The following is a 10,979-nucleotide window of genomic DNA, read 5'->3' on the forward strand; positions in this document are numbered from 1 at the left end:
AACCCTGTCTACTAAAAACACGAAAGTTGGCCGGGTGCGGTAGCGGGTATCTGTAATCCCAGCTATTCGGGGGGCTGAGGCAGGAGAATCACTTGAACTGAGATAGCGGAGGTTGCAGTGAGCTGAGATGGCATCACTGCACCCCAGCCTCGGCAACAGAGGGAGACTCCATCTCAAAAAAAAAAAAAAGTTTTCTGAGTCTAAATGAAATATTTGGATGAATAACTGACACTAATGATGAAAAATTAACTCTTTTTTTTTTTTTTTGAGACAGAGTCTTGCTCTGTCACCCAAGCTGGAGTGCAGTGGCGCGATCCTGGCTCACTGCAAGCTCCGCCTCCTGGGTTCACGCCATTCTCCTGCCTCGGCCTCCCGAGTAGCTGGGACTACAGGCGCCCGCCACCGCGCCCAGCTCATTTTTTGTATTTTTAGTAGAGACGGGGTTTCACCGTGGTCTCGATCTCCTGACCTTGTGATCCGTCCGCCTCGGCCTCCCAAAGTGCTGGGATTACAGGCGTGAGCCACCGCGCCCGGCCGAAAAATTAACTCTTTTATCCACTTTATCTCCAGCAGTTTGCAAAGGTGAAGAGAAGGGCTTATTCATTTAGTTTTCTTCCATCTAGCCAACAGATGAAAGGCTCCTTTTTGATGTTCAAAGGTGGCTTTGTAGTTGGTTTGCAGATTACCACTTGAAATGTGATCCAGTGTCACCAATCTCTGTGCTATCTTAGGTTGACGTGGTGTCTTTCACTATTGTAGATATTTAATAGTTTAGACATTTTGGTAATCTAGCCTTACCCTCAATTTCCCACATTCTAAAAAAAGTGATTGCTTACTATAGATTTTGATGGTACCATGAATTATGTAATTTGAAATGATTCAAGTCATGGTACCTGAGCATTCTCCCTTCTTCGTCATTAGCTAATTGCTAGAGAGCATTATAAGATTTCTGTTTGATGACCACAATTAAATTAATTAGTCTTCTAGATTCTGAAGGCTTGTGGATTTATACCCCTTTGGAAACTTTTTTGTTCTAGGAATGTCAAGACCTTTTTGATGTTAACTGTCTTTCCATCTTTCCATCTGTCCTTGTTATGTAGTGAAACTGGAAAATGGATTTGATGTTATTCAGAGACACCTTCTTTTGTACTAGTTGTACATGACTCTAAGATGAAGTTGGCCATGTGTGGATTTTCATTTTGTTTCATTTTGTATTTTTCTTTATTTTTTTGTGTGTGGATTTTCAAACCTGTTACCTCCTTGAGCTTACCCATAGCCCTCACACAGGCAGCGTTCAAGCCGAGCCCAAGATGCAGGCCTCAGCCCGACCTTCAGTTTCATGACCTTTTAGCTCTTAGTGGCTGCTGCCTAACTACTTTCCTTAGAGTCTCGCTGTGTTGACCAGGCTGGAGTGCAGTGGCGCGATCTCGGCTCACTGCAACCTCTGCCTCCCAGGTTCCAGCGATTCTCCTGCCTCAGCCTCCCGAGTAGCTAGATTACAGGCGTGCACCACCATGCCCAGCTAATTTTTGTATTTTTAGTAGAGATAGGGTTTCCCCATGTTGGCCACGCTGGCCTCAAACTCGTGCCCTCAGGTGATTCACCTACCTCAGCCTCCCAAAATGCTGGGATGACAGGCGTGAGCCACCATACCCAGACTCCTATTTCTTTTTTTTTTTTTTTTTTTTAAGACAAAGTCTCGCTGTGTCGTCCAGGCTGGAGTGCAGTGGTGTGATCTCGGCTCACTGCAAGCTCTGTCTCCTGGGTTCATGCCATTCTCCTGCCTCAGCCTCCTGAGTAGCTGGGACTATAAGCACCCGCCACCACACCCAGCTAAGTTTTTGTACTTTTAGTACAGATGGGGTTTCACTGTGTTAGCCAGGATGGTCTCGATCTCCTAACCTAGTGATCCGCCTGTCTCGGCCTCCCAAAGTGCTGGGGTTACAGGTGTGAGCCACCGCGCCCAGCCTCCTATTTCTTATAATAGTATTTTTTGTAGGTGATTGATCTTGGTGCATTTGAGAGCACAAGTGGTTTACTTTGGAAGAGAGGAAAAAGAGGCAATATAATGGCATCTTAAATACCTGGGACTTGGACAGATGTGGCCAACATCACAGATCTTTTGTGCTAATATAAATTTTTTACTTACACAATTGGTTTCTAAAATATGTGGTTAGAACCAATTAAAATCTTCAGAGGATATGTCCTGTGTGTAATATGGAAGGAAATCTTTAAAATCCTTAGTACTTTGGTTAATGATAATTATACCTCTTTTTTTTTTTTTCTTGCTCTGTTGCTTAGGCTGGAGTGCAATGGCCGATCTCAGCTCACCACAACCTCTGCCTCCAGGTTCAAGCAATTCTCCTGCATCGGCCTCTTGAGTAGCTGGGATTACAGGCGTGCGCCACCTCACCTGGCTAATTTTTTGTGTTTTTAGTAGAGATGGGGTTTCACCATGTTGGCCAGGCTGGTCTCGAACTCCCAACCTCAAGTGATCCGCCCACCTCTGTCTCCCAAAGTGCTGGGATTACAGGGGTGAGCCACTGTGCCCGGCGATAATTATACCTCTTTTAGAAAAAATACAGCATTGTCAGCTGGGCGTGGTGGCTCACACCTATAATCCCAGCACTTTGGGAGGCCGACATGGGTGGATCGCCTCAGGTTGGAAGTTCACGACCAGCCTGGCCAACATGGCAAAACCCCATCTCCACTAAAAATACAAAAAATTGGCTGGGCTCGGTGGCTCATGCCTGTAATTCCAGCGCTTTGGGAGCCCAAGGCCGGATCACCTGAGGTCAGGAGTTCAAGACCAGCCTGGCCAACATGGTGAAACTCCGTCTCTACTAAAAATACAAAAATTAGCCAAGCGTGGTGGTGGGCACCTGTAATCCCAACTACTTGGGAGGCTGAAGCAAGAGAATTGCTTGAACCCAGGAGGCGGAGATTGCAGTGAGCTGAGATGGCACCACTGCAGTCCAACCTGGGCAACAGAGAAAGATTCTGTCTCAAAAAAAAGGAAAAAAGAAATACAATAATTAGCTGGGCGTAGTGGCACATGCCTGTAATCCCAGCTACTCGGGAGGCTGAGGCAGGAGAATTGCTTGAACCCAGGAGGTGGAGGCTGCAGTAAGCCGAGATGGTGGCATTGCACTGCAGACTGGGCAAGAGTGAGACTCCGTCTCAAAAATAATAATAAGGCTGGGTGCGGTGGCTCATGCCTGTAATCTCAGCACTTTGGGAGGCTGAGGCAGGTGGATCATGAGGCCAGGAGTTCAAGACCAGCCTGGCCAACATGGTGAATCCCCGTCTCTACTAAAAATACAAAAATTAGCCAGGCGTGGTGGTGGGCACCTGTAATCCCAGCTGTTCAGGAGACTGAGGCAGGAGAATCGCTTGAACCCGGGAGGCAGAGTTGGAGTGAGCCGAGATCATGCCACTGCACTCCAGCCTGGGTGACAAAGTGGGACTGTGTTTTAAAAAATAATTATAATAAATAATTTTACCTTGTTTTTGACTTGGGGAAATGGATTAAATCTAAATTTGTCGGCATAGTTGCTCAATCATTCATACCTCTGAAGTTCAGAATTATTTTACCTTTTTTTATTTCATTCCTTGGATATGTTTTTATTGAAAAGCCACAGTATGCTGGCTTGTGGCCTTTTAAAAAGAAAAACATTTTTTAAAGAGAAGGGGAAAAAAACGCCACAGTACTATTTGTAAAAGGAGATAGTGGGTGGCTGCCAAGAAAAGATTTCCAAGCAAACTCCTTTTCAGTGTTTATTCATTTGAAGAGCCTCCTTGGGGCAGCTGCAAACTGTGGTGTCCTTGGTGCTGTTCTCAGTCTGCGCCTGGTCATTGCAGGGCCCCGTGAAGCACGTGTACAGAGTCCTGCAGTGTCAGGAAGAAGAGCTCACACAGATGGTGTCCACGATGTCTGACGGCTGGAAATTCGAACAGGTACATCTCTTACAGAGCAGCAATCCCAGGCCCCGTTCAAGGGGTCTGCAGCTCTTCAAACAATCACTGTAGATGGTCAATTAATAACCATGGGAGATGGGTAGGGCCAGGTGGGATCCTATTCCAAAACATGGGCAAAGAGCCATTTGGTGGGCACTGCTGCCCTAGTGGTACATGAGGAGTTGGGGGAGCAGAGGAGCATCATGTCTTAGCTTCACGCCCAGACTTTTCAGGGGAGCCAATGAGCGGTTTAGGCTTGAAGTGCCTCAAAGCCTTTGGTTTTTGTTCCCTCACAGGGATTGTAGAATGAGTCCCTAAAGGAGACTGGGATTCGACAGCAATCCTTCCATTTCTTTTCCCCGGGTCAAAACTTTTTGCTTCTGAATGTCTGTGTAATCCACCACGAAGAACTTGGTGAACAGCTGTGCTAGGAAGGATCAGGCGCCATGGGAAGTGTGGTGCGGTCGCTTCCCCCGCTTCTCTCCGCCTCGGGCTTACGATTGAGTTATCAAAACAAAGCTATGACAGTTGGAGCTTCAGTTTTCCTCCAGTAGATGGCAGACTTGTTAAATTGTCTGTTGCCTTCAAAACACAGGAAGGCCAGAGAGAACAGAGTAAATATGATTTTATATGGATTATGCCTACTTATGTGTAGAGTTTTAAGAGGTCAACAGCTGTCTCACCAGACGCTTACCTTCTAAAAGAAAACTCACACTTTGCATTAATGCTGCTGTCTCTGTCTTCAGAGCCCACGGTGATTATTCCTCACACTTAGCTTCCACCACAGAATCCACTCTGCCTGTGTCTGTCAGCCTGGTTCTTACTGGGCATGGGTTGTAAAACGTTGCCAAGAGTTTAATGCCCTCCACTCCAGAAGTATTTTTCCCAATATGCGCTCTTAAGCAAAGGATTTTTTTAATGTATTCTTTGTGAAACTAAAACGAATACTTTCTTGTAGCATTTCTCATCTTATTACATTTCTCATCTTATTACTATTCTGTGGGAAGATGGAGGTGTTCTCATTGCCTCCCTTCTGGATAAGGAAGTTAGTTTCAGGCGGGCGGAGGCGGCCCGAGCCCCATCCTACTGCAGTCAGCCATGCCACCCACATGAGGCCTCGCCTGCTCACTGGGATGCCCTCACCCTCTCCCTGAGCTGCTCCCCTGCATGTGTATTTCCTCTTTAGAATTAAATTCTGAATTCTATACTCCAAAAAGGTTGGAAGTACCAGCATGCTGGGCACGGTGGTTCACACCTGTAATGTTGGCACTTTAGGAGGCCATGGTGGGAGGATCGCTGGAGTCCTGGAGTTCGGAGACCAGCCTGGGCAACATAGTGAGACCCCCCTTCTCTATCAAAAATAAAAGAATTAGCCAGGCATGGTGGAACACACGTGTAGTCCCAGCTACTCAGGAGACTGACGTGGGAGGATCACTTGAGCCCACGAGGTGGAGGCTGCAGTGAGCTGTGATTGCACCACTGCACTCCAGCTTGGGTGACAGAGCTAGACCATGTCTGGAAATAAAAAGTATCAGCAGCATATGACTTCCAGTAGCGGATCAGTGATTGACTTGGTGCTTTCCAGAGCCTCCTGTCTCCTGTCTAGGGCTTCTGCTGATAGAGGAGCCAGCTCTGTATGTGACTGAAGCAAGTGTCCATTTTGTTCACAGATGTGTTCTGTCTCCCCTGGGTGTGCTCGAGGGGGCGTGGGCGTGTTAATCCTGCCACTGACTGTGGGGGGACTTCAGAGCTTGGGTGAGGGGACAGTGGAGCTCATACTTTTCCTCCTGGGGAGGCCTCACCGATGACGCCCAGATGAAGAATAGGCCCATTTCTCCCCTGGGGCTTTGGTAGTCGCAGAGAACTCATAAAGAGTTAAACCTTTGAGAACTCATAAAGGATAAATCTTTGAGAAGTAAAACAAAAGTTCAGTTGGAGGAGGGGTGATTGTGTAGCACTTTCGTATGTTAAGGTTGCCATGTGAATGTTCACTGTATTCTTGGTTCATCAGCTCATCAGCATTGGATCTTCCTATAACTACGGCAATGAGGATCAGGCAGAATTCCTCTGTGTTGTCTCCAGAGAACTAAATAATTCTACCAACGGCATCGTCATAGAGCCGAGCGAAAAGGCGAAGGTAAGGAGCCCCTCCCCCGGGCAGTTGCCTCTGGCTTGCTTGTTCGCACCGCCTCCGTGGGCTTTTCCTGAACTCTTGCTCCTCACTTCTTCTCTGGCCTTCTAGAGCCAGCGTTGCATTTTCCCCTCGTTTTGTTCTTTTTGACTGTTGTAATTTCAATTGGGATTTACGGAGCACTGACGGTTTGTTTAGTTGGGAAATACGAACCTAAAAAGAGTAGACTTTCTCCATCCTCTGCTGAATCAATGAAAAAGAAAAGCTGGTTGCCACTAATTACTACAGGGTAGGATTTCTGAACTCAGACTTGGAAAGTGTTTTGCCTTTGTTCTTTAAAACTGTTCTTTTTTCACTGCCTCAGGAGAAAGGGTGTTTTCTTACCTTCGTGAACTTTACCTCCCTTAAGTTCCTGGAAAATTGTTTGACACTGTTTCTTTTCCCTCCACTGTGCACCCTCCTCACACCTCCTACACACACACAGCTTCTAAATCGTGGATACCAGGTAAGCTGGAACCACTTCCTTTCAGTTGGCAAAGCTTTGGTCCAACAGCACATAAGCTTTAGACCCAGCTGTGTCCAGCAAGAGAGTTTCGCACCAGAAGCACTGCGGGTGAGGCTGAGGCTGCACCCCTGCTTGCTTTCTGGGATGACAGGACCATCATGCCACTCATCGGGTCCAGTGGAAAGCATCCCCTGACGCCTCTCTCTTTCCGTCAGCCTCAGCCTCTCCCCCATCTCCGACTTCCAGATTCTTCAGGAGAGAGGATCGCGGATGTAAACTAAGACCCCAAAACTCCAGACCTTCAGGAGAGCAGTCAGCAGAGCCCCTCTGTGAAGTGAAACCTCGCTCCTGTCCAGTGACCGAGCCACTGCAAAGCACAGCTGAGCCTGGCCCCCTGTGAAGAAGTGTCCTGGTCAAAACTAAAGGAACTCCCTCCCCACCCATAGGACTCTGAAGACAGATGCGACTTCTGGCTGCAGAATATACCTTTTCAGAAACCTGCTTTCATTTGCTTAGCCAGTATTAGAACAGATCTTTACAACAGCAACTGGGCTGGGTTCCCAGTCGGAGCCTTTTGGGAATCTGGGGGATGAGGACGGAAGGCCTAGCTCCTTGGAAATGGCCTGTACTTTAAGGAAGCTGGAGCAAAGAGGATTGTTCCTGTGCCGTGCCATGGTTTCACCCTATGTGTGCCACATTGGATGTTATTAGCTGCTTCGGAACACCGTCCCTCCTATGCACCTTCAAAGACCTGCAGCACATGCAAAGGGTTCTAGCTGCAGTTTGTGGAATGGAGGTTTAAGGTAAAACGGAGTTGCCAGAGTACCCCACATTCCCATGAATAGAGCCTCCAAGGAAAGGAGGGATAGAGTGTCCTTTGTTGTGGTTGGAGGTTGGTGATCATTGCTCTGGATTTGGGGCTCCCGGCTGCCAGCACATGCAGCTTTGCCTAAGTTTTCTCCAGCAGCCGGGACCCTCTGGAGAGCTTACTTTCCCTCCAAGAGGAGGTTTGAGACAGGCGGCGTCCTGCACTGAGTCAGACAAGTGGGAGCTGTAGGGAGCTGGTGGAACTGCACCTGCAGCCTCTTCTTACTCCCCGTTAAGCCTGTCTTCCTTCCCTGGCTTTTTCAACTGGACCAAAGATGAAGGCACTTATGGACCCTTTGATGGCTTGGAGTGGGGAAGGCTGTTTCTTTGAAAGTTGCCAAATGTGTTATGTTGTTGTGTCTTAAAGAGAGAGTTATTTCCGTGACTGTCTCTTGGAAATGCCTTGACTGAATGTGCAATATTTGTGTCTCTTGGTTTCTAACCTTGGCGGACCTGCTTCCCTCTGTACTGTCCTCAGTGGTGTGTATGTATGTGCTAGGCAGCCTGGGGACCGCCTGTGTCTCTGCCAACCCCCCACCCCCGCCGTTACTTTCTTTTCTGGAGTGCCATGCTGGCGAGGATCCCGATGCGGCAGCACCCTCTTTCGGGCTGCGTCCACAGAGCTTGTGTCCACACTTTCTCTCCGAGCACGTGGGTCTCGCCGAGCAGTCATGGAATGCGGTGGAGCCAGGGGACCCTGTCCGTCCCTGATAACTTTCAGTAGTATGGCAGATGGCATGGGGAAGGGGAAGGGGCTCTGGGGACTGCTCCTATGAAAGCCTCCTCGAGCCAGGTGCTCCTGGGCACCTTCCAAGGTGATGTTCTCTGTGCTCCACAGCTCACCTGCTTGTCAAGGTGTGTCTGGGTAGTAATTTCTGGAGATGACTACAGACTCTGCCCAATGTCTTTTGAGCTTCTGACCTGACCATGCCCAGATGGCTTAACTTTTCCCTAGGACCCTCACTCTCCTTGTTTCTCTGTGTCTGTAGCATAGCATAGAACCTGGTATACAGGGGTTTCTGCTGACGCATCGATGTCTACACATCTACACACCACATTTTACAGCTGTAAAATGTTAGATGAACTGCCATCCTCAGTAAAAACGGCCACCCCTTCAACAGTCACAGGCATCCATCCAGTTATATCTTTCAGAGAAAAAAAAAACAAAGATGTAGCCAAGGAAAGTAGTGATCACGGGAAGGACTGCTCTGAGCCAGGTAGGATGGAAGACTTTGGAAGAGGTGCTCCTTGGCCAGGTCCAGTGAGTAATGTCAGACTGACAGAGGAAAAGCAGCTTGGTTTGCGGCCTCGTGCCCAGTCTTGTTGAGGCGCTTATCCCTATCTGCTTTCCTAGGGCATGCCTGATCAGCGTGGGCTGGGGCTCCTAGGCCAACCCCAGCTTTCTCACCAGGTTCAGCAAGGAGGCCTGGGGGGCAGACACCAATGTTGAGCACCTCCTGAGGGCGCCGTTTCCTTCATTCCTCTTAGATTCCACAGTTGCCCTCATGAAAAGACTGCTCCTGAGCCCCAAGGCACGTGCTCCGAGAAATAGACAGGAGTGGTATTTCCGCCCTCTCGGAGGGCTGGTGTTCACCAAGTTTCCCTCCTCGCTGCAACCCGATGACACCTGTATTGTTCCAGTGCTCCAGAACTCTGGTTTCCTAAGATTTCTGGGAGCGTTGTTCACCCACCCCCTTTAGGAACCAGGCTGGCGTTCTTTCTTGAAAGCCTTCTGCCCTCCGAGTGTCTGGCTGATCACGTCAGAGAGGTCTGCGTGTCAGTTTGGGGCTGTCACGTGACCAGTGACCCATACTCTGCTGCCCAGTACTGCCAAGTGGGGAGGGTCCTGTCTTTTTCTCTGCCCTGGGTCTGGGACACAGGTGATGCCAGCCAGGCCCAGGAGTGCCCAGCATCCCCCAGCTGATGACACAGTAGCACTGATTCTGTCTTTTCCTCAGAATCTGGCCTTTTTCCATGGCAATGAAGTAGGGCCCAGCCTCCTCTAAAGTGGCTTTGTTTCTGCACAGTTGTAACAGCTCTTGGGGGTGTCAGTGAGGCCGGGGGCAGGGAGCCACGGGATGCTGAGAGAGGAGGCCCGAGAGGACACCCCACCGTCCAGCGTGGCCTTTGATCCAGACCTTAGGGACGAGGCTGTCACTGGTGGGCACCCTCTGTTCCTGTTTGTGTGTTTGAATAGTCTGAAATGCTGTGACTTTTTTTTGTGAATAAAGATACGAAACAAACTTCTGAATCTCAAGAACTCTGGTGTTTTCCATTACTGTAGTCTCCCGGTTCCCACTGTCACTTCCTGTCGATGGTTCTCTCACGGGTCTCAGGAGATGACTTAACTACCTTTCTCACCGGGTCAGCTAACCAAGTCCGTTTCTCCTGCTACTGAAACCGCCAAAGTGGGTATTGGACCTTCTGCCTCCTCTGTTTCATTTTACTGAATCTGAAAAGATCCAGAGAATGCAGAGAAACAGAAGGTGGGACAGATGGGCTGCCCACCAGAGAGCTGGAAAGAGACAAGGGGAGGAGTGTGAGATTTTTTTTTACCCCCAAGATGGAGTCTCACTCTGTCGCCCAGGCTAGAGTGCAGTGTTGCGATCTCGGCTCACTGCAACCTCTGCCTCCCGGGTTCAAGCAATTCTCCCTCAGCCTCCTGAGTAGCTGGGATTACAGGTGCCTGCCTGCATGCCTGGCTAATTTTTGTATTTTTAGTAGAGACAGTATTTTGCCATGTTGGCCAGGCTGGTCTTGAACTCCTGACCTCAGGTGATCCTCCCGTCTTGGCCTCCCAAAGTGCTGGGATTACAGGCATGAGCCACCATCCCCGGCCGTGAGATGGTTTTTAAGGGACAAGTCTTTCTGGAAGAGAGTGAGTGACTAGGTACAAGGAAGAGGATGAGTGAGAAACATTTGGTGACAAGTAACCAACAAACAAGTATCAATCACTTCAGCATCAGGCAGGGCGTGGGATCCTCAGAAGGTGTTAGTCCCTTCCGGACAGCACTTTAAGATAGGGAGACAAAATGGACTCACACAGTTTAGTGAACGGGATATGTGGGTGCATCCGTCAGGGTCCAATTGAGAGACCACAGCAGTTGTTAACTGGTAGTGGAGAAAGGGCAGGAGTGGACACTGAGGCATCACAGATGTGGGGATTGCCGGGTGCAGTCCTTACTCCTGGGACCTGAGAACAGTGGGAAGACATTGGGATTATTAAAACGGAGATTTGGCCGGGCACGGTGGCTCGCCCTTGTAATAGCACTTTGGGAGGCCGAGGCAGGTGGATCACCTGAGGTCGGGAGTTCGAAACCAGCGTGACGAATGTGGAGAAACCCCATCTCTATTAAAAAATACAAAATTAGCCAAATGAACTATGCAGGAGGCTGAGGCGGGAGAATCGCTTGAACCTGAGAGGTGGAGGTTGCAGTGAGCCGAGATCATGCCACTGCACTCCAGCCTGGGCAACAGGAGCAAAACTCTGCCTGTAATCCCAGCACTTTGGGAGGCCGA

At 49.1% G+C, this 10,979-nt stretch overlaps 1 protein-coding gene and 1 pseudogene across 1 annotated transcript in view; both read left to right on the forward strand.

The window, feature by feature from the left end:
- Window positions 1–9,717, forward strand: part of KCTD2 (potassium channel tetramerization domain containing 2) — a 27,945-nt gene extending 18,228 nt beyond the window's left edge. Inside the window, exons 5-7 of the mRNA XM_011964515.1 lie at window positions 3,862–3,957; window positions 5,969–6,094; window positions 6,840–9,717. Coding sequence (XP_011819905.1) covers window positions 3,862–3,957; window positions 5,969–6,094; window positions 6,840–6,869 — 252 coding nt within the window. The 3' untranslated portion in view covers window positions 6,870–9,717. The remainder of the gene's footprint in view (window positions 1–3,861; window positions 3,958–5,968; window positions 6,095–6,839) is intronic.
- The window catches only part of LOC105528035, a 26,441-nt pseudogene continuing 25,000 nt past the window's right edge, over window positions 9,539–10,979 (forward strand).

The sequence above is a fragment of the Mandrillus leucophaeus genome, unplaced genomic scaffold, assembly GCF_000951045.1.
Source record: "Mandrillus leucophaeus isolate KB7577 unplaced genomic scaffold, Mleu.le_1.0 Scaffold1, whole genome shotgun sequence".
NCBI classification, from domain to species: Eukaryota; Metazoa; Chordata; class Mammalia; order Primates; family Cercopithecidae; genus Mandrillus; species Mandrillus leucophaeus.